At 39.4% G+C, this 24,846-nt stretch overlaps 1 protein-coding gene across 1 annotated transcript in view; it reads right to left on the bottom strand.

Annotated features, from left to right (window-relative positions):
* Positions 1–24,846, bottom strand: part of EDC3 (enhancer of mRNA decapping 3) — a 73,166-nt gene that overhangs the window by 27,272 nt on the left and 21,048 nt on the right. The window contains 2 exon segments of the mRNA XM_028507773.2: positions 16,516–16,829; positions 19,875–20,085. Coding sequence (XP_028363574.1) covers positions 16,516–16,829; positions 19,875–20,038 — 478 coding nt within the window. The 5' untranslated portion in view covers positions 20,039–20,085.

Raw genomic sequence — 24,846 nt, 5'->3', positions numbered from 1 at the left:
TAAATGTTCACTGTGGTATTCCCAGCAAGGTTTCTGGCACATAGCATTCGGTCAGTACTTATTTAATGAATTAATCAACACCAGCAAGGTTAATTACAATGATTATTCTGAAAGATGTGCACTATGCAAATGTAACTTCTGTCCTAGTCTTCCTAATTCCAAGTACTGGTATGAAGGGCCGTGGCTGACAGAAGATTTAGGCTTCTGAAAAAAACTAAGGCTAACCAAAATTATGAGGGGGAAAAAGACCTGGCCGAGTCACCATAAACAGTTCAGATTAAAGCACTGGGAATTTTGTCAGTGTCTAGGTTGAGTTCTAATTCCAATATTTAATAAAAGCATTTAGTGAGAGCATGCTGTGTGCCACAGCTGGGTGCTGGGAATGTAGTATAAGACAAGCTACTCAAAAAGGGAGGAGAAATATATAAGCAAATGAGATGAGTTACAACAGAAGCTGGTATAAAGTGCCATAGAAATATGGATGAAAAAGCAAAGCTAGATTAGGAATGGGAGAGCAGGCATGAAAATACAAAGTCAGGATGACACCATTAGCAACATGTGTTGGCAGGGGAAGAACTAGAGAAAAGTCCAGTTTGCAAAATTATCAATACGCTGCCTGAGTATTAAATCAAACCATTCTAAACCAATCCTCTAGCTCAGTGGTCTCTCTTCAGTGGGTATGTGCGTAGCCAGGAGCGCACAGAATGGTCCGATGGGAGCAGGAGACGATACTACATATTCTATTTGCATTTTCTTTTAACTAAATCTAGTAAGAAGTCAAGCTTTTCATTTAATTTAATGTGTGCGTGGTGACTGGCACTCCAGTGAAGTTTCTTGCCAGCTAACCATTTCCAGGGCTTGAGATATCTGAGCGAAGAGTGATGCTCTGTAACAAGAAGTGTACATATGCAAGTAGAGTTACATCATTTGTGTGTGTGGTGAAATACATGTAACAACAATTATTACCATTTGAACCATTTTTAAGTATATAATTCAGTGGCATTAAGTACATTCACATTGTTGTACAACTATACAAATTTTTAACTAAAGTATACAAAAACAAGCAAGTGGCTTAAAAACATTCCTATAAAGAAACTATGTACTAAACATAATACTAATAATGCGATTCTAAGTGAACAAAAGAACAGCAGAGCTAGCACTTTCCCCAGTGCTTTTATAGGCCTTCTTTAGCCAGCAGGAGGCTTTAAAATTAATCTAAGCAGATTTAAAGAGATGAGCTCCCAAATTAAAAAGTATCTAGGTCATTCCAAACGGGAATCCATTTGGACTACTACTGATGAACTTCGCCCCAAGTGTAAATGTACATAGGCCCTGGGGCTAAGTCCCACCCAGTGGCTGCTTCTATTCAAAGTTTTATTGTTTACTTGTTTACTTATTGTCTAAGGCTGCTTTTGGGCTACAAAGGCAAAACTAAGTATTGGAGACAGAGACCTTATGGCCTACAAAGCTTCAAATACTTAAAACCTGACCTTTATAGGAAGTTTGCTCACCCTGCTATGCATTATACCTCTTGAGCTACTCTTTCTAGCTATGACTGCCATTAAAATAAAAATTTTAATTAGCTGAACTTGTGACCAGTTCTTTGAATATCTGCTTCATTCAAAGTGTTAAGTATGTTACTTATTAAACTATTGTCTTTGAACTCCACACTCACCCTTTGTGATGTGGATCTGTAACTCTACAATTACATTTTTCCCTCCTTAGCTGACTTCCTGTTAGGTTCTACCACCAGCAGTAGGTGCCTGAAGAGACTGGAAGGAAGGAGGAAGAAGGAAGGAAGAAGGGACCTTGTCTTCCTTTGCTTGCTATTTGTATCATCAACACTGCCTGGCAGCTGGTTCCAGTCTTCAGCTTTTCTTTCTGACAAGTGTAGACACAAGGTGCTTCATTGCAGCCCTCAGAAGTGCTGGCACCAGCTCTGTGAAGCCCCTTTTCTGAACTTTGAAGTTCTGGTAACACCAGTCTCTTCCCTTTGTTTCCCCTTCCTCAATGACTTTTTTTGCTTTTTCAGTCTTCCAACACTTACTTAACTAATGCCCTGTATTACTTTTTATGGGACATTACTTTTTATAGTAACCACTAAGAACTAGTGGTTACTATATTCCTTAGTGGTGTACCAAGATTTTGAAAATTAATGACTCACAGTTAATTCCTCTGTTCTAACCATATAATGTTTAGTAAGAAAAATATTTTGAAATATTTGAATAAAATATTGTTGTGTAGGTAGTTCATGTTTATTTAATCCTTTTTGATTTGTACAGGTGAAGACCTTTTTGAATTACAGACACATAGCTATACAGAGAAATAGAGTATATAGCTTCAATTCTAAAATCTCAGACAGGGTAGAGAGTAAACACAGAAATATAAAAACTTACCAGTCCAGATATCAAAGAGCTGATCTTCTCCCAGTGGGCATAAAAATCTTAACTGATTTGAGCACAAAGTAGACAAATAATCAGAAGAGAGTTTTAAAAGACTAACAAAACCAAGTTCACAAGCAACGGTGATGCTGCGTGGCGAAGTGCAAATTTGAAGAGAACTCTCATTCTTGTCTTTGTAACTTAATTATTGATTGCAACTTTTATAAAAAGCACATATTTCTTTAGTAACCCAAATCTAAATTCAAATAATTGGAAAAAAAAAGGTTGACAAAGCAAATTCTCTATTGTCTCCCACCCAACAGAAATCAGTTATGTAGAAACATTAATCTCTATAGGGATCAATAGGTGTTCAAACTAGAAAGCCAAACTCACATTGCTGCTACCAATGAGGAACAGCTGAGCTCTGAACAATCCAAAAACAAAGTAAAACCACAAAATCAGTAGAAAGGGAAAATACTAAAGAAATAGAAAGTCAGCCAAGTTCCACTGGTGTTTTGGATTCACCCTTGGGAGGTAAAAAAAAAAGATATACCTGGGGTTCACCCTCATCTGCTCATGACGTGCATCACTGGTTGTTTTTTAACAGGTTACTGAGGTGTAACTGGTGTACGAAAATCTGTACATACTACATGTATTTACTGAGGTATGACTAGTATGCAAAAACCTGCAAATGTTAGTTTTTCAAGAAGCAAAAAATATTGTCAACCACTGAACCATATTTTAAACCCATAAAATAGTACCGTAATATAGTTCATGTTTATCTAATCCTTTTAAATTTGCACTTTTGCATCATATCTAACGTATAATATTTAGCATATAGGTAGAGAATATATATTAATAAACTGATGGTCCAATGAAGAGTGCTTATCAATGTCACAGAAACAGGTAAATTCTAAAGGAGGAAGTGCAAGAAACCTAATAAATATTATCAATATTATGAGTCAAATACTTCATGCTTATTTTATTTTTTAAAGATTTTATTTACTTATTTTTAAAGAGGGAAGGGAGGGAGAAAGAGAAAGAGAGAGAGAAACATCAATGTGCAGTTGCTGGGGGCCGTGGCCTGCAACCCAGGTATGTGCCCTGGCTGGGAATCGAACCTGCAATGCCTTTGGTTCATAGCCCGTGCTCAATCCACTGAGCTATGCCAGCCAGGGTTCATGCTTATTTTAAAAGGCATTATTTAGGCCAAAACATAATTCCTTTGAAGCTGAATAGAGTTTATTTTGAAGAAAGGAATAGGGGTGGTCTACATGAGTCTCTTCATATCAGCCAACTGCACTTATAATCACATCACTGATCACTAAATCCAAAACACCATTTTATTCACGGGAGTATTTTGTTTGTTTGTTTTAAAGATTTCATCCATCCATTTTTTGGAGGGAGAAAGAGAAGGAGAGAAACATCAATGTGTGATTGCCTTCCACATGCCCTCTACTAGGGTCCTGGCCTGCAACCCAGGGATGTGCCCTGTCTGCGAATTGAACCAGGCCTGCACTCAATCCACTGAGCCACACCAGCCAGGGCTCATCATGGCATATATTTTGATTGACCTTTTTTTAAATATATGCATCCCTTCAAAAAATTTTGATTAAGCATCTGGTGTTATCTATTGGGATCTGTGCTAGGTGCTCGAGGTCAACAGTGAACAATATCAACATAGCCCCAGTCTTCACTTAATGTTACAGTCACCCCCTTACTATCATTTATAATCACTCTCGCAGACCCACCAAATTGCCTGCATTTTTCAACACAGCAGCACCTTCAACAGTCCTTGCCACAGGTAAGCAATTTTAAAGTATTTTCTTTCCCTGTTAGCAGACTCTGTTGTTACCTATTCAATATCCAGACCCCTCTACCTTCACAAAAAAACCCATTTTTGATCAGATACTCTCCTCCCGGGTGAGAAAGCTAATTTCTAAATCAATCACGGTGGTGCTCATGCCAATAACTGACTGAAGCATGGGCAAGCAAAGCTATCCTGGCCAAGCAGACAGGATGGGACTGGGGCTAAGGGGAAAAGATCTTCCAGCCTTTTCTGATAAAGGCATCCTCACCTCTGAGGAGCTCCTGGCTCTCCGTCAGGCAATTCTGCCTCTCAGGGCACATTTGGCCATGTCTGAAGACACTTCTCATTGTTACAGCTGGTAGTGGTTGCAGTGCTATGGGCATCTAGTAAGTAGAGTCAGAGATGCACACGACAGACTCACACACACACACACACACAATCTGACCTAAAATATGAAGAGTCCTGAGGCTGAGAAACTATGCTGAAGATGACACTCGGGGAAGAGAGGGTGTCGCTTCTCCTTGTGAAGGTTAAGTCTAGCTGAGGCACTTGGCACTGCTGAGCCAGCTAGCATCTGTCTGAGGACCAAGCCAGCACACAGAAGAGGCGTCAGAGAACCAGGCTGAGCCCTCGCTGTACTATACCAGAGACGTCTAACCTCTGCGCTCACGGTGACAGCGCTTTACTATGTGAGCACAGCCAGAGCATCCTGATACACTGTGTAGTGCTCTCACATCTACCACGAGCTTTTCCACAAAGACTGCTTACTTAATTCATACAATACCCTAACGTATTAATAATGTACTAGAGAAACATGAAAATACTTAAAGATGGTTATTATTGTCTATAGTCATTTACCAGCTGAGAGTAAAGGAAAGAAGACACTATAAACTCCCCACTGGTTACCCTGCAGAACCTATGCACCTGGCACCATCTTAGGCTTTCATATGCACACTATCTGAGTTTGTCTTCAAAACAACCTGATTAAACCTACCATTCTACAAAAGAGGAAACTAAGGGTGCCTTAAATTTACATATTTAATAAATGTGAGTTGGGAGTTAAACTCTGATCTGTCAAATTCCCAATTCCACTCTATTTCCACAAATGAAAATGTGGAAATGAGTAGTGATGAGGAGGAAACTCCAGAGGTGCCCTAGGGCTAAGATAAAGGACATCAAAACAGGACACAGACCCTGTTCTAAGACCGGTGGTTCCCACTTTTTGGAAAAGCGGTGAATCATGAATGCACCTACACAGAACATGCTACAAATGACCCCTGCTTCATTATAATAGCATTATAATAAACTAATAGTGTGTGACCCCCTTCCTCGGTGGCCAATCAAGGAAAATCATGGGAGACCACATGCACAGTAGCTAAAGTAATACAACTACTTGTACATGCACAATAAAGCCCACCAAAACTAACCAGGAATACCCACCCTGTAAGAATAGAATCCCTCCAGCCCCTGAGGTCAATCTCTGCTCAGAGTTGGTCTGCTCCCATGTTCTCTGCTATAAACTCTGTGTGTTTGGTTCAATTCTTTGTCCGCAATCACCAAGAACCTGGTTACCTGTGCCCAACTGTGACAGGGAGACCATGTAACTCTGGTAGACCTAGCAAAGTTAAAAGAAACAGCAGAGAGGATTCTGTCTAGAAAACAAGCATACAAGGCAAAAAAGCAAAAAATGTATTCGACACAGCACAATGGTAAAAATGAAATTGAAAAACAGCAGGAAACAAGTAGTCCTTTTTCAAAAATAACTTTTTGTTAATGAATGTTCGCAGTGGATAATGCAGATGTTGACTTAACATTCTGACATGTTTCGTTTCAGTTAAAAATATACATCCATCTTATGAAGTTTTGTATCCTGCTTTCTTGCTTAGAATCTCACTGTTTCACGAAAGATTTCTCCAAATATTTTGTGGCTACATGAAGTAAAGACACTATATTGATACAGTTTGGGGCAAAAGTAGGTTTATAGTTGTTCATATGGAAAATAATACAATTAAATAAATAACAATAAGAATAAACTCTTGTGTTTCATATACAACTATAAACCTACTTTTGCCTCACCTATATATACACACACTATACCTACTTATGAACTTTTAAGCTATTTCTCATTTTTATTATTATGGACTCAGCCCAAACAAAACGTCTCTGATTACTCCAGGTGAAAAATCACTCACATTTGATCACTTGTAGCAGTATGGGCACTGCTCATCTAGCACTTACCTTATACTACTTACTTTGTTCTGTAGTTATGTGTTCTTACGTTAACTTTCCAAGTAGCATGTAAGCCAAAGTGGGTGGAATTATGTCATTTAGACCTGTCACCTAATACTCTGGTTAGTCCACCATAAGTACATAAATCTCTACTGAATTAAGGAATAAAATTAAGAGCCATATCAAAAAACAAAAACCCCAAACAACAAAAATTAAATGTCTAAAAGGTTATAAAGAAAAGACAACTTGAAATTAACTGTGAGAAGGAAAGAGAGACATCAAAAACTATGCCAAGTGCGCTGCATGACTAAAAAGGGCAGGAAGATGTTATTGTCAACAATAATAAAAAGGAATATAAAGCAAGGGCTTCAGAGGAAAGGGCTTCATGTCTAGTATGGACTGAAAATGACATCACAATGACAAATGAAGACAAGCAATTAATCAATGGGAGAGAAGGTGGTAAAAAAAATGAAATGGAAGACCATTTTAGGCTCAGCCATAAGGACTCTACAAACATAAACATAGCAACCAAACTCAGAGCTATGTCTTTAGAAGGTGTCAGGTATTTTCTTGTGTGCCTTGTCAATACAGATCTTCTATTCGTTCATTTGACAAATAAACACTGAGGACCAGCTATGTTCTAAATACTGTCAGGAAAGCAGAGAGAGAAAAAGATTTCCAAGAGGAATTACTGACATCAAAGGTCAGCAAGAGATAGACAGAGAGTGTGAAATAAACCCAAGGTGGGCTAAACATGCTCAGTTGTCACTGAGTCTTCTTTTTCTCATACTTTAATAGAAATATTGGGAAACCCTGCATGAGTAAGCTGTCTCAATACTTGGCTTCCTTAGCCCAAAGGGCCTGGCTCTGTATAAAACTGGCGTTTGGTCACTGGGAGAGAAAAGCATTTCCCTTGGAAAAGATAAACAGTGCTTCCCAGATTTCTTTACCTTTCAAGTATGTTAAGCTGATGGTCTTTCCCTTGCCATTTTGCTGCCAGCCTTTGGCAGAGACCTCTTGGCCAGAATAACTTATAACAAACCCATTGTTGTACAACCCTCAGTGCCATTTATTTATTGTTTTTTATCACACATATATTGTAAGGGGATACTCTGTCCTGCACTTAGCACGCTAAAGGGCATCTGAAGGTCAAATTGCAAACATTTTAGTGCCAGACTCAACGAACATCATGAGAAGGTGCCTGAAAATATCTGGGACTTTCTTTTCAACTCTCAAATTCTAGGCCCTGCTATTCAGTCAACTTCTTAGGCACCAGCAGCAGCACCAAAATTTTCAAGTCTGTTGGAAAAATAAAGTACATCCAAGGAGGTTAAGAGGTCATAGTAGGACCATGAAAACTTGGCAAGGAATAACTTTCTGACCTCAGATGGTGAGCTCAGTGTCTCACTGAATATATTACATACAAACCTGTATCTAGCAGACTTCAAGTGGTTTCTCTCTGCTCCCTGAGACTGGTGTTCCATTCACATACTTGAAAATATTGTGAGTGGTCAGTTCAATGACCAAGGTCATAGAAAGCATTCTTTATAACTGACCTTCACCCAAAGGAAGAGATTAAAATCTACCTGTGCTAAATCTCTCATCAGTGTTGGATTAGGTAACGAGTACCAATAGGTCCCTCAACAATTCATTACTAACCTTGAAACAACACATAAAAGCCAGGGTTGAAGAGAAATTATATGCCTACAGCTTTACCAGTCTATTAGTCTCAACATCAATATCCATAAACCAAAATTCTATTTATAGATTTCTCATTAGAAATCCACATCTCCATCTCTTCATTCATCAATGAGGAAAACACTGACAACCTACATTACAACCATGGTGGGAAGAAACCAATCTATCTCCTCGGAATCCCTAAATTGTTACATAAATGCCAAGTAAGTCAATCTCTAGCAGACCCTACTACTTATCTTAGAGGGACACCGAACAGATAAATAAATACATGTAATTCTACAGATAAATAGATGTAATTCTTTTTTCAAAGTATATTTTACTGATTATGCTATTACAGTTTTCCCAAAATTTTCTCCTTTATCCCCCTCCTCCCTGCACTGCCCTCCTCACCCACCAGCATTCCCCCAACAGTTCAAGTCCATGGGTCATACATATATGGACTTTGGCTTCTCCATTTCCTATACTATTCCTAACCTACCCCTGGCTATTTTATACCTATCAATTACGCTTCTTATTCCCTGTACCTTGCACCCCCATTTTCCCCCTCTCCCTCCCCATAGATAACCCTTCATGTGATCTTCATTTCTGTGATTCTGTTCCTGTTCTGGTTATTTGCTTACTTTTTGTTTTTGTTTTGTAGGTTCAGTTGTTCATAGTTATGAGTTTGTCGTCATTTTATTGTTTGTAGTTTTTGACCATCTTCTATTTCTTACATAAGTCCCTTTTACATTTCATATAATAAGGGCTTGGTGATGATGAATTCCTTTAACTTGACCTTATTTGGGAAGCACTTTATCTGTCCTTCCATTCTAAATGACAGCTTTGCTGGATAGAGTAATTTTGGATGTAGGTCCTTGCCTTTTATGACTTTGAATACTTCTTTCAAGCCCCTTCTTGCCTGCAAGGTTTCTTTGGAGAAATCAGCTGATAGACTTATGGGAACTCCTTTGTAAGTAGCTGTCTCCTTTCCTCTTGCTGCTTTTTTGTTTAAATGTATTTTCAAAGTAGAGTTTTCTCTATTTTTAGTAGTCATTTATTATTACTCTTTGTAGGTTTTATTAAGATTTTATTTATTTTTAGAGAGAAGAAGGGAGGGAGAAAGAGAGGGACTGAAACATCAGATTCTTGCATGCCCCAACTAGGGGCCTGGCCTGCAACCTAGGCATGTGCCCTGACTGGGAATTGAATTGCAACCTTTCAGTTTACAGGCCACCACTCAATCCACTAAGCCACACCAGCTAGGGCTCCTCTTGCTGCTTTTAAGATTCTCTCCTTATCTTTAATCTTAGGTAATGTAATTATGATGTGTCTTGGTGTGCTCCTCCTTGGGTCCAATTTCTTTGGAACTCTCAGGGCTTCCTGGACTTCCTGGAAGTCTATTTCCTTTGCCAGACTGGGAAAGTTTTCCTTCATTATTTGTTCAAATAAGTTTTCAGTGTCTTGCTCTGCCTCTTCTCCTTCCACCATTCCCATGATTCAGATGTTGGAACGTTTCAAGTTGTTCCAGAGGCTCCTAGGCATCTCCTCATTTTTAAAAATCTTTTCTTCATTCTGTTCCAGTTGGATGCTTATTTACTCCTTTTGTTTCAAATTGCTGATTTGAGTCCCAGTTTCCTTCCCTTCACTGTTGGTTCCTTGTATATTTTCCTTTATTTTGTTTTGTGTAGACTTCTTCTGCCTTCATTTTGTAACCAAGCTCAATTAATTCTGTGAGCATCCTGATTACCAGTGTTTTGACCTCTGCATCTGATAGGCTAGCTATCTCCTCATCGCTTAGTTCTTTTTCTGGACTTTTGATCTGTTTTTTTCATTTGGGCCATATTTCTTTGTCTTGATGAACTCCTTGGTTGTTGGACTTCCATGCAAATGTTTTTTTGGCAGTTCTGGTTGTTCTTTGTTTTTAAATTGGTTGTTATCCTTCTTTTGGTTGTGTGAGGGAGCGAAGTGTTTCTGCCTATGCCTCCATCTTGGCTGGAACCCCAGATGTAATTCTACCTTCTATCACAAACTAATTCTAAGCCACATTTCATAATCAAATTCCCAGGCCACAGACATTTCCCGCACAATATGGACTCAGAAAAAGTTCTGTGAAAGAGAATACCTTTTTTTTTTTGCCCATGATCTCTTTATAACATTTACGTGTGGTTTAAACTAAGAAAAAGGAAAAAAGCAAACAGCGAAGGTAGAAGCAGCATCAGGGTATGCTTTTAACAGTGACTACGTTTTTTAATATACCAAAGTAAATCATTAAAAATCAAACAAACTTCTGGTTTTGAAGTCAACTGCAGTCTTTCAAGAGAGTCACTATAATTGCTAGTAATGGAGAAAAAGAAAAACTGACAGTCCATACATACCATACCATATGTTACCATATAATGTTACATACCATAACATCAAGTCATCACACTCCTAGGTATCTACACAACTTATCTGAAAACTATGTCCACATAAAACCTGCATACAAATGTTTATGGCAGCTTTGTTCATAACCACCAAAAGCTGGAAGTGGCCAAGATATCCCTCAATAGGTAAGTGGGGAAATAAACATCTATATGATAAAATATTATTCATAAATAAAAGAAAATGATCTATCAAGCCACAAAAAGAGATGAAACAATCTTAATTGCATACTGTTAAGTGAAAGAAGACAGTCTGAAGAAGCTACCAACTGTGTGACTTTATGTGATACTCTGGGGGGGGGGGCGCTGTGTGAAAAAGGTGAAGGGACTGAGAAGTATAGATTGGTAGTTACAGAACAGCCATGGGGATGTCAAGGACAGCATACGGGATGTAGTTAATAATATTGTAATAAATATGTATGGTGCCAGGTGGGTACTAGAAATACTAGGGAATCACTTGTATGACTGTCTAACCATAATGCTATACACCTGAAACTAAATAATTATTGACTACAAACTGTAACTGAAAAATAAAAATAAAAGTATGCAATATTCTGGAAAGGGCAAAACTACAAAGGTTGGTAAAAATATCAGTTGTTGCTGTGGCAGAAAAGAGTGGTCAGGAACGAGAGGTCGTAAAGGGAAAAGGGAAAGGACTGAACAGGTAAAACAAGAGGGATTGTGTATGATACTGTAACAATGGACACAAGACACTGCATTTGTTAAAATCCACAGAACTTCAGAAGCCAAAGGGTGAGCTTTAGTGTACATACATTAAAATTTTTGTTATTATTTTTAAGAATATTTTATTGATTATGCTATTACAGCTATCCCATTACCCCCCTTCATTCCCCTCCACCCTGCACATCCCCTCCCACTCACATTCCCCCCCTCTAGTTCATGTCCATGTGTCATAGGTTCTTTAGCTTCTACATTTCCCATACTATTCTTGCCCTCCCCCTGTCTATTTTCTACCTGCCATCTATGTTACTTATTCTCTGCACCTTTTCCCCCTCTCTCCTCCTCCCACTCCCCTGTTGCTAACCCTCCATGTGTTCTCCATTTCTGTGGTTCTGTTCCTGTTCTAGTTGTTTGTTTAGTTTGTTTTTGTTTTTGTTTTAGGTGTGGTTGTTAATAATTGTGAGTTTGCTGTCATTTTACTATATATTTTTAAATCTTCTTTTCTTAGATAAGTCCCTTTAACATTTCATAAAATAAGGGCTTGGTGATGATGAACTCCTTTAACTTGACCTTCTCTGAGAAGCACCTTATCTGCCCTTCCATTCTAAATGAAAGCTTTGCTGGATAGAGCAACCTTGGATGTAGGTCCTTGCCTTTCATGACTTGGAATACTTCTTTCCAGCCCCTTCTTGCCTGTAAGATCTCTTTTGAGAAATCAGCTGACAGTATGATAGGAACTACTGTGTAGGTCACTGTCCCCTTATTTCTTGCTGCATCTAGGATTCTCTCCTTCATTTTAATCTTGGTTAATGTAATGATGATGTGCCTTGGTGTGTTCCTTCTTGGGTCCAACTTCTTTGGGTTTTCTGAGTTTCCTGGACTTCCTGGAAGTCTATTTCCTTTGCCAGATTGGGGAAGTTTTTCTTCATTATTTGTTCAAATACGTGTTCAATCTGTTGCTCTTCCTCTTCCCCTTCTGGTACCCCTATAATTCAGATGTTGGAATGTTTAAAAATGTCCTGGAGGTTCCTAAACCTCTCCTCATTTTTTTGAATTCTTGTTTCTTCATTCTTTTCTGTGTGGTCATTGCTTTCTTCCTTCTGGTCCATTCCATTATGTGAGACCCAGCTTTCTTTCCATCACTATTGGTTCCCTGTGTATTTTTCTTCATTTCACTTATTGTAGCCTTCATTTTTCCATCTAATTTGTGACCAAAATCAACCAATTCTGTGAGCTTCCTGATCACCAGTGCTTTGAATTGTGCATCCGATAGGTTGGCTATCCCTCGGTTGCTTAAAAGGATGGGTTCTAGGGCCTTCATTTGTTCTTCTATTTGAGCCATCTGTGTGTCTCTCTCTCTCTCTTTTTTTGGTCTGGTCATGCCTGTTATAGTGAGGGGCAGAGCCTTATGTGTTTACCAGGGCTGGGCACCCCAGTCTCTGGGTTGTGACGCTGTCTATGGGGGCGGGGTCCGAGAGGGAACAATGACATTTGCTCCACTCTCTATGGATTTCAGTCCCTTCCGCCACTTCCCCCAACCTTTCTGGTGCCAATTCCCATGTGGGTGGACTTGTGCACCCCATGGGTCTTTCCAACGATGTCTCCTGTGAGGCTGGGAATCTCCTTGTACCTCTACCCCACAGGTGTTTTCAATCAGTGCTCCAAGGCTCTACTTCCTAGCGCTGGGATCCTGGGTTGTGAGCAGCGCCTTGCTTCACAATCACTGCCTCGCTGGGTCTGCCGGTTGCCACCCCTCAGCCAGGGTTTGCCCGCTGTGGTCTTACTCACCCAGTCCCAACGCTCTTTGTACCCTGAGACCCCACTCTGCCCGGCTTCCCGACTCTGCCCCTCCTACAGGTCTGGATGAACATGTCTATTTTAACTCCTTTGTTGTCTGACTTCCATACAGTTCAATTTTCTTTCAGTTCTGGTTGTTATTCTGTTTCTAAATTGTTGTTGTCCCTATCTTTCTTGTGCGAGGAGGCACACTATGTCTACCTATGCCTCCATCTTGGCCGGAAGTCCTTGTTATTATTTTTTAATGTACACAAATTTTTAAAAATTACTGAGGAGGCTGGAGGATCTCAGGATGAAATGCAGTAAGTGACAGAATTTGTTATAGGAAACAAGTCAATGTAGGGGTGAGGGTACAGATTAGTAATTCTTACACTGCTACATATGTATACTGGGATAGAATAATTTAAGTCAATGGATGGCAAATGGCAGGAGACAGGTGTCTCACTGTTGGAGTTACAGATAAGAAAAGGAGGCTAGAATGATCCACATGGTAATGGATTAAAATTGCACATATCAATATAAATTCATATTTAGCTTCATATAGTACAGAAATATTTATGGTATGCATATATATACAGATTAAGTATGCACACATATTGCCCTGTTCTGTCCACTTAAAGGGCAAAATCTGGTAGCAGTGTGTATATCAAGTGCCCAGACTATGGTTTGTAATACTATTCTCCAATAAGAGGAAACAGGGCTCCTTAGAGACATGTCTATTTCTAGGAGGAAGATAAACCTGGAGCCTCCTGTAGTGCCAGAAAGTAAAGAACTACTGGGAAGAAACCATCCACATTAATTGCATGTCAGAGTGCATGCAATGGGGGCATGTCAAAGGTACACAGCAGCCAACTGAAAGAGCTCCCTGTGGTCAAAGCTGAAGTGATGAGCACTTAAAATAAAGCAGTACAGAATTCAGTCCATACTGATAAAAAATAAGTGATTGAGTAAATCAATACATGGGAGAGAAATCTCAGGTGCATGATGCCCTTCCACTCCTTAGGTGTGGGGTGCACATAGTGACTTCCTTAGGAAGAGGACAGTTTGGAAAACGGGGGAAAGAGTTACTTTACAGAAGAAATCTGACACACACTACCTCAGCCAGGCAATTAAGGTCAACATCAAAAGTCAAAAACCAACTTCTGGTCAAGATGGCAGCACAGGTGAACATGGCTCACTTCCTTGCACAACCACATCAAAATTACAATTAAAATATAGAACCACCATCACTCAGAACTGTCAGAAATTGAGCTGAATGGAAATCTGACAACTACAGAAATCAAGAAACCACATCCATCCAAACTAGTAACAGAAGTACAGATGTGGAATGGTCTGGTCCTATATCCATGTGTGGTGGATAAAAGTTCGGGAGGGATATCCTGAGAGTGAGGAGTCCCAGCCCCACAACAGGTCCCCCAGCCCAAGCTTCCGGAGCCAGGAAGTTTAGTTCCTATAACTTTTGGCTGCAAAAACCAGTGGGGATTGAGTCAGTGGAAGAAACTTCTGGAGTCCCAAGCAGTTCCTCTCAAAGAACTCACACACAGACTTACTCAGACACACTCCCTCAGAGCTCCAACACCGAGGTAGCAGCTTAAAAGGCACACAGGGGCATACAGGGAGGAAATGAAGTGTCTGTCATCAAGGCAAGAGCTGGTGGACAGCTTTCTCCCACACAGAAAGGCGGGCAGAAGCCATTGTCCCATTTCTGAACCATCCCCCCAACAGAGCCACCGAGCCAGCAGGCTGGTGCCATATCTAAGGCTCCATCAACCTGGCTAACACTGTTTGCCTCGTCCTGGAGATCCCCAGAGACTCTGTCCCACCCAACTTATGGGCCCACCCAAGCTGCTTTCCCATATGAATGGCTGGTCTTGGCTCACATTTCATAACTTCCTAAATCCTCTCAAAGAAGCAAAAGCCAGACTCAGTGAGCATCCAATGCCTCCCCCACCCCCTGGGCCCCTATACCTATTGCTAAGTGGCCCCAGGCCCCGCACTAGCAGAAACCAGCCTAGATTCACAGCTTGACTTTGCCTTGGAATCTCCAAGCCCAGCACCACAAGTAGCAGCCATCTCAGATTGCTTTTATAGCTCAGGCAGGGTGGCCCCAGGAAAAACACAGGTCGGGCTGACCTTGGTCTGTACCACTTGAGAAACCTCAGAGCCTGGGCACCCAGGGGACAGCTACCTTTGATGTGATATAATGTTAATAATACTTTATCTCTGTGGTCTTCCTTTCCAAAACACATAATCCCAGTATAATCACAAGGAAAACATCAAATACCAACTGAGGGATATTCTACCAAATATCTGACCAGTACTTACCAAAATTAGGTCATCGAAAACAATGGAAGTCTGAGAAACCATCAAAGCCAAGAGGCAATATGACTATTAAATGTAATGTGTTTGCTAGATGAATAACATATAGACTTTAGTTAATAATAATGTATCAACATTGGTTCATTAATTGTAACAAATGCACCATACTAATATCAGATATTAATGACAGGGAGAAAATATGTTGAAAAATATATAAATGGTTAATAAAAATGATCTCCAAGTATATGAGATTATAAACTGCTTGAGTATTTAAACTTTTAACAAACAAGTCAATACTTTTAGTAAAGAAAAAAAAAGGTCTGGTTTTGTTTTTGTTCTTCTAAAGAGAAAATAAAGCAAAGTAGTGAAGATTTTAAAGTTTAAATGGCAAGACTCATTTTCTATCCAAGTGTTCTATAATTTTTCAAAGGATACAGAAGTAACAATTCAATTTCAGTCTCAGGTTTTCAATCATGGTAATTCAGATAGTTACTGAGGAAGCACTGAAGAAAAGTATCTTGAAACACATTTTTTCAAATTTCAAAATTTTATTCACAGAATCAGGTATTTTCAAAAGTTCAAATGATGACCCGACATCAGTGCCACACAGACTCCAGTGAATCTGTTATAATTCCTCATTATGTAACAGATTCACATTATGTCAATGAGTATGTCACAGAGCAAACCAGATTCAAGTGAATTAACCATGCCGGCACAGACAGTGAGTACAGCAAGTTCAGAATTATCAATCTGAAACTAAGATCACAGAGATGTCTACACAAGTCACTTCCCTCTCCTCTAATTGAGGATGGGAGCCAAATCACAAGAAGAAAAGTCATCCGAGAATCCCTTGGAACAGCTTAAGTGCAGGTTCAACTCAGATATCACTACAACCATCAGTTACCAGATCAAAAACACTATCACTTCTGTCTATGTGAAGTCTAGGCAGGTGTTTTCTTGAAGAAAAGGAAGTAGTAGGAGAGGGGAGGGACTGGTGTGAGTCTCTAGCAGCTTTTTTCTTTTCCCTTAGTAGTTGAGGAAATAGCCCTGGAATAAGAGAACCATGGTATATTTTTGTGAAGCTCTGCCAACATCCTTTTATATTAGAGTAACAAAGGATTCTTTAAAGAATAGCAGTGGGTAGAACTTATAGCCCTCGAACATCAGGTTAAGAAGAAATAATCAACGTGCTCTGACTTACAAGAGTTGTGCCGACGACGAAAACTTCTGGACTGACTCAAGGGCTCTGCATGCCTATCCACACAGCTCCTGGAGCACTGCTGCTGCGGGGAGATGGCAGCATCGTGGCTCTTTGCATCGGTCCTCTTCGGGATGTTCTGAGGGGCACTGCTGGAAGGGGCTGGCTTCTTGACCAACCTGCCCATGCCATTCTGATTGATACCCATTTGGTACCCAACACCAGAGGAGCCTAAATCTGTCTGAAGGTCTCCAAAATGTTGGTTTTCTCCAGGACCTGGTATCTCTAGAATTTTTAATTCCATAATGTCACCTGCCCTGAAACACACAAAACAATCCAATTCTCAAAAAAATATAACAGTGATGAAACTGGAATCAATAGCAACCAGCTACATCTTTGTAGGGCTGCATCTCAATGAGTTATCACAGGCAAAAACTAAGAAAGGTGGTAGAGACAAACAGCTTAAAGACACACAGCTCAACCACCAACACAGCACTGACACAGCACTGCACTTTAATGAGCCATATTGTTAATCACAAAACTATCATCATCTTAGATTTCCAGAATGCTTAACAGCTTTTTTCATTCATTCACCCACTTGCTCATTCAGTAGGCATATACAGAGTACTTAATATGTGGTAAGCCTTGCACTGGGAATGGGGTATACAGATGAAAAGCAATAAGTGCCCACAAAGAACTCACAGTCTGGTCAGAGAAAAGACAAGCAGACAATCAAAAGTGTTACATACTGGGGGCTGAGTGGGTGGAGGGATTGAGCAAAAAACAAAAGAGAAAAAACTCATGGATATAGACCATAGTGTGGTGACTACTGGGGGCAGGTAGAAGAGGATAAAGAGGGGATACATGGTGATGGAAGGAGACTTGACTTGGGGCGCTGGACAGTGTACAGACAATGTGTTGTAGAACTATGCACTTGAAAGCTGTAGAATTTTGTTAACCAGCGTCACCCCAATAAATTCAATAAAAAAGGGAAAACTGTTTTAAAGTGTTATAACACTTTGTCATAGTCTCCTATGACAGAGGTGTGCATAGGAGACTAGAGAACCCAAAAGGAAAATAAAGACATTAGTTTGGCAGAGGCGGATGAAATTTGTATACTAAGTCTGGGGGATGGAAAATAAGAGTTGGCCAGGCAGGACAGGCATCTCAGGCCAAGGCTCAGAGGCTGAGAATGTGTGGCCCACTTGATGCATGCGAATGTTACAGTGTGACTAAAGGGTCAGATGCTTGTGCAGGCCACTAGGGGGTAAGGCCTATGGAGGCAATTAGGGGCCAGTCATAATCACACTAGAATTTTCTGGTGGCTGTAGGCAGAGAAACTAGAAGTCAGAGCACCAGTTAGGAGACCAGACAAGAAATAAGAGGAGAGAAACAGGGCAAGTGACAATGAAAACGGAGAAAGGAAACTGGAACCATGCGACATTTGGAACCCACAGGATTTGGTGACTAACTGAACAGGAGGATCAAAGAGAAAGAAAAATTTATTATGATTCTTAAGTTTCTAACTTGGGTGAAAAGTGTCATTAGTCACCTACTAAGGGTAAATTTTTGGAAAAGAAATTTGTAGGTAACATGAGTTCAACTTTGACAATCTTAAATTGAAGATTTAAGGATATCCACCTTGAAATGCCCAATAGATAATTAAAATAAAGTGTCTGGAGCTCAGAAAATGGGTCTAAATTAAAGATTTGGTATAGGCAAACAGAGAAGTCATCAGTAACAACAATAGCCAGTTTATAAATAGTCTTATAGGGATAAATGGCATGATATATGCACATCATTAAGTCTAGTATTTAGTTATTAAGAACTCAATAAATGGTTATTATTACTACTAAAAAAGACTTGGGGTCTCATTAATGTATAAGAAGGTATACATGAGATTGTCTAGGGAGTACAGGATGAGAAAAGAATCAAAGATAGAAATTTGAAGAAACCAATCTTAAAAAGCGAGTATAAGAAAAGGAACCTGGAAAAGAGATAAAGGAATGGAGGAAAACATGAAAAGAAAACCCAAAGGAATAACAGAGGAACTAGAAGCAGACACTTTCGAAAGTTATTGAGCGCTTGCCCTGGCGGGAGTGGCTCCCTTGGCCGGATAGCTGTCCCATCGACTGAAAGGACTCAGATCTGATCCCCGTACAACAGGGCAGCTAATCAAAGTTTCTCTCTCACACAGATGTTTTTCTCTCCTCCCACCCCACCCCCTTCTTTTCTCCCTAAAAGCAATAAAAAAAAAACAAAAAAAAACCCACAAAAAACAATGTTCTCAGCTGAGGATTAAAAAAAAAAAGTTAGGGAGCATTTGCATAGATTATAATTGAGACACTGACACTGAATTTGGCAATTAGGCCATCTGTACCCTTGACAAGAGCTAGCTAAGCAAAATGGTAAAGTTAGAAAAAAGATACAGTCTGGTAAGGAGGGACTAGAGAATGAAGCCACAAAGGAAATGAAGGCAGATTATTTTGCTCTGAAAAGAAATGTGGGTGTACAGAGAAGGAAATAATAGTTACAAATGCAAGTTATATGTAGGGTGGGGGGAATGCCTGTACTGTGGGGGAGGCCTGGGGATATTAGAATGTAGAGAGGAAAAAGACAGTATAATGGTTGAAACTAAAGACATAAAAAAGATGGTTAGGGTCTCAAAGGAGATAGAAAAGGATAGCAAATAAAGCATACATGATAAGGTGAGCCCTGAACACAAAGGGTATTTCTTATACTGAGACTTCAGAGGAGGTAAGAAATAACAATGGATACACCTATAAAAAAGGTTACGTGTGAGTATTGTTCAGAAAGTTAAGGAAGCTCTTGCCCAAGAGTCTTTTATTTATTTTTTTAACATAAATTGGCCAAACTGGTGAAAAGAGGGATGTGAAGACAACTCAACTTCAGGTATGCTAGCAAACACTAAGAAAAATACATTTCTGTAACTAAGGACTTTAGCTACTGGCTACAGTGTGCTTCTGGAAATAAATTATAATACAGATCTATAAGAAGAGCTACAGTTATGCTGGGGAAAATAAGTAACAACCTTAGATTAAGAAAGCACAGTGATATAAAACTGAGAAAGAAAATATAAAAACATAAAAGAAAACAAAGAGGTAATTCTGAATTTGACCCATTTAAATAACATAATATCCCACACTTGACAAAGATCAGAAAATGTTTTACAAACCCTGAAAGCTAATTATGACAGTCTGCTAACTATATGATCCAATACTGCAAAATCTCACCTGGACAAGAAGACTACTCAAAAGTTGTCCTACACAATACACTATTGGCATTCTGGCTTTGGTTCAAGCTCCACTCACCACAAGATTAGATTTGGAAGATACACTCACCTGAAGGTGACTTCTGGCACAAGGCACTTAACTCCATTGTGGAAAGGCCGGGTGAGAGAAATGGTCTGGCTGACCTGATCCACTGCTGACACTCTTCCCTGATAGACACCCAAGCTATCCCCACAGTTGATGGACACAATACTGCCCAGCCAATCCGTAGCCATGTTTCAGATGTGAGACCACCGTGGAGAGAAGAAACCAGGCAGTATACCTTGAGAAAGAGATGAATCTTTAATTAAATTCAGTAAAGAATTATGTCAGGCTTTGTATCAGGTGTTGCTTAATAATGCATATTCTGTCACATCCTTAATTGATGTAATAAAACATAAAAAATAAAACTTTCCAGAAGGAGTATGCATATTAATGAAAAAACAGTATCATTTAGTATATGCAAAAATCTTACAATTGCTTTAAAGCACATATATAGGATAAAAATACGTATTTACACAGACAACGAATCATACAAACTATAACCTGTTTACAACCTATTATATTTTAATATATCTGCCATTAGAATGCTTTCAAAGAGAATATATTATGAAGAAACAATATATAAAAATAACATTGGTAATGTCAGAGTAGCTTATATCAGACTAACCCTCTCGTGATGATAATCATAACTTCTGGACAGAATTTTTTAAAAAGTGGGTTGAAGGCATTAAGAACCCAGCATGTAACAACTGCAGAATGTACACTCTTCTTAGGTCCACCTGGGATGGTGACTAACATATGCTGGGTCTTGAACTAGTACCACCTCATTTCAAAGGACTGAAATCAGACAGAGGATAGTCTTGGTCCATAACAAAATTCTATTTGAAACTGATAATAAGATGTCTCAAATATTCTCAAATATTTGGAAATAAAGCAAGACATTTCTAAATAACCTGGGAAGTTAAAAATAGTTCACACAGAATGATAAGAAAACTGTAACATTTGTGGGATAAAGTTAAAACAGTGCTTAAAGGGAAAACTAGAGCTTTAAGTGACATTAGAAAAGTAGAAAAAATCCAATTCTGGCTGGTGTGGCTCAGTAGACTGGGTGTTGGCCTGCAAAACAAAGGGTTGCTGGTTCGATTCTCAGTCAGGGCTCATGTCTGGGTTGTGGGACAGGTCCCCAGTAGGGGGCGCATGAGAGGTAACCATACACTGACGTTTCTCTCCCTTTCTCCATTCCTCTCTATAAAAATAAATAAATAAAATCTTAAAAATCTAGACCAAAAATCCTTAGGAGAATATTAACAAATCAAATCCAGCAATGTATTTTTTAAAGATTTTATTTATTAAGCCCTGGCTGGTGTAGCTCAGTGGATTGAGCGCGGGCTGGGAACCAAAGTGTCCCAGGTTTGATTCCCAGCAAGGGTACATTCCTGGGTTGCAGGCCATAACCCCCAGCAACCGCACATTGATGTTTCTCTGTTTCTTTCTCTCTCTCTCTCTCCCTCTCTCTCTCCCTCTCTCCCTCTCTCTCTCCCTCTCTCTCTCTCTCTCTCTCTCTCTCCTCTCTCCCCCCCTCCCTTCCCTCCCTAAAAAAAATAAATAAATAAAATCTTAAAAAAAAAAGATTTTATTTATTAATTTTTGAGAGAGAGAGAGAGAAACATCAATGTGCGGTTGCTGGGGGCCGTGGCCTGCAACCCAGGCATGTGGCCCAACTGGGAATCGAACCTGTGACACTTTGGTTCACAGCCCATGCTCAATCCAATGAGCTATGCGAGCCAGGGCCAGCAATATATTTTAAAATAATATATCATGATTTTTAGATATTTACTCATGGAATTCAAGGTTGGTTTTGATATTTTAGAAATCTATCAATTCATTTCACCACATTAACAAAATAAATAAGAAAGTTCAGCCCTGACTGGTATGGCTCAGTGGACTGAGCACCGGACTGCAAACCGAAGAAAGATCATATTTCATCACCAGTAAATGAAGAAAAATTTTTCTGATACCAAACCAGACAATACAACTACTGCCACCACCATCACCAAAAAAAGAAAACAAAACCCAAAACAAACTACAGAACACCCTCATGGATATAGACATAAAAGTCCTTATTAAAATGTCAGCCAACAGAATTCAGCAATATATAAAATTATATACACCATATACAGCATTATATAATTATATACACCTTAACTTGGGTTCAGTTCAAGAATGCAGGACTTCTGGCCAAGATGGAGGTATAGAGAGACACACTGTGCCTCCTCGCACAACCAAAACAAGGACAACAACAAATTTAAAAACAAGAAACAACCAGAGCTGACAGAAAATCGAACTGTATGGAAGTCCAACAACCAAGTAGTTAAAGAAGAAACATTCATCCACACTGGTAGGAAGGGCAGAGATGGACAGCCAGGTGGAAAGGACTTGTAGCAAGGCAGTGGCTGGAGGACTGGGTGAGGCAGCGGCTGGCCGAGCAGGTGGTCTCAAATTTGTGTGCAAATAAACTGGGAGGAACAACCGGGGAGCAAGACAGACCACACAACCCAGGGTTCCAGTGAGGGGTAATAAAGCCTCAAAGCCTCTGACTGAAAACACATGGGGGGGTTGAGGTGGCAGGAGAAACTCCCAGCCTTACAGGCAAGTTTGTTGGAGACCCATAGGGTCTAGAACATACACAACTCCACCCATCAGGAATAGGCACCAGAAGGACCCAATTCCCATGTGGGTAGTGGGGGAAGTGACTGAAAACCAGTGCAGAGCAAGTGGCACTGTTCCCTCTCAGACCCCTCCCCCACATACAGCATCACAACGCAGCAATGTGGGTTGCCCCACTGTGGTGAACATCCAAGGCCCCGCTCCTTACTATATAACAGGCATACCAAGACAAAAAAAATATGTCCCAAATGAAAGAGCAGATCGAAGTTCCAGAAAAAAAAATACAACTAAGCAATGAAGAGATACCCAACCTATCAGATGCACAGTTTAAAATACTGATAATCAGGATGCTCACAGGGTTGGTTGAATATGGTCACACATAGAAGAAAACATGAAGGCTATGAAAAAGTGAAATAAAGGAAAATGAACAGGGGACCAATAGTAACAGGAAGGAAACCAGGACTCAAATCAATGGTTTGGAGCAGAAGGAAGAAATAAACATTCAACCAGAACAGGATGAAGAAACAAGAATTCAAAACAATGAGGAGAGGCTTAGGAACCTCTAGGGCATCTTGAAACGTTCCAACATCCAAATCACAGGGGTGACAGAAGGAGAAGAGAAAGAGCAAGAAATTGAAAATCTATTTGAAAAAATAATAAAGGAAAACTTCTCAATCTGGTGAAGGAAATAGACTTCCAGGAAGTTCAGGAAGCCCAGAGAGTCCCAAAGAAGTTAGGCCCAAGGACAAACACATGAAGGCACATCATCATTACATTACCCAAGATGAAAGAGAAGGGGAGAATCTTAAAAGCAGGAAGAGGAAAGGAGACAGTTACCTACAAAGGAGTTCACATAAGACTGACAGTCAATTTCTCAAAAGAGAACTTGCAGGCAAGAAGGGGCTGGAAAGAAGTATTCCAAGTCATGAAAGGCAAGGACCTACATCCTACATTGCTCTATCCAGGAAAGCTTTCATTTAGAATGGAAGGGCAGATAAAGTGTTTCTCAGATAAGGTCAAGTTAAAGGAGTTCATCATCACCCAGCCCTTATTATATGAAATGTTCAGGGGACTTATCTAAGAAAAAGATAAAAAATATGAACAGAAAATGACAACAAACTCACAGCTATTAAAAACCAAACTTAAAAACAAGCTAAGCAAACCACTAGAACAGGAACAGAATCACAGATCACATGGAGGGTTATCTGCGGAGGAGTGGGAGGGGGAGAGAAGGGGAAAGGGTACAGAGAATAAAAAGCATAAATGATAGTTAGAAAATAGACAGGGGGAGGTTAAGAATAGCATAGGAAATGCAGACACTAGAGAACTTGTACATACAACCCACGGACATGAACTATAGCGAAGGGAAATGAGGGTGGGAAGGGGTGTGCAGGGCGGAAGGGAATAAAGAAGGGAAAATGGGACAACAGCATAATCAATAAAATATATTTTAAAAAATAGAATGAAATGCTGGTTCAATACTATAAAACCAATCAGTGCAATCTACCATATAAGAAAAATATCACATGGTCTAGCAATTGAAGTAGAAAAGGCATTTGACAAAGTTCAATGCCCATTAATGATAAAAACTCAGAAAACAATTTTATCAGTTCAATAAAGACTATCTATGAAAAACCTACAGAAAACAGTATATATGTACTTATGGTGAAAACTGTGGAATACATTCCCCCAAGATCAGGAACAAGACAAGGATATCTACTCTCACCAATATTGTTCAATAGAGCCCTGGAACTTCTTATAAGGCAAGCAAAGGAAATAAAAGGCACACAAATTGAAAAGTAAAAAGAAAGCTGTCCCTAGTTGCAGATGACATGATTGCCTAAGAGAAAATCCCAAAGAGCTACAAAATAAACTCTTAGAACTAGTAAGTGAATTCAGCAAAACCACAGATACAAGACAGACATACAAAGTCTACCTTATTTTAATATACTGGTAATAAAAATATGGACACTGAAATTTAAAATGCAATATGTACAATTACTCAAAAAATGAAACGTGAGGTATAAATCTAACAAAACACTTATAGTATTTGTATGCTGAAACTATATAATTCTTATAAAAAATAAGTTATAAATGGAGAGATATAACATGTTCATGGATTGGAAGACTCAACATATGTTGATGCTCCCTAAATTAATATACAGGATTAATGCAATTCCTATCAAAGTCCCAGCAAGATGTTTTGTTACTGTAAAGATTATTCTAAAATGTATATGGAAAGGCAAAGAAACTAAAATAGTTAAGTCATTTCAAAAGAATGTGTATTTTGCTTTTTGGGGGAGGTGAAAAGTTCTATATATATATATCAGTTAAGCCCATTTGATCTAATGCGTTATTCAGTTGCACAATATCC

The sequence above is a fragment of the Phyllostomus discolor genome, chromosome 1 (genome assembly GCF_004126475.2).
Source record: "Phyllostomus discolor isolate MPI-MPIP mPhyDis1 chromosome 1, mPhyDis1.pri.v3, whole genome shotgun sequence".
Taxonomy (NCBI): Eukaryota; Metazoa; Chordata; class Mammalia; order Chiroptera; family Phyllostomidae; genus Phyllostomus; species Phyllostomus discolor.
The sequence above is the reverse complement of the archived record's forward strand: the minus strand, read 5'-3'. Positions and strand labels throughout refer to the sequence as shown.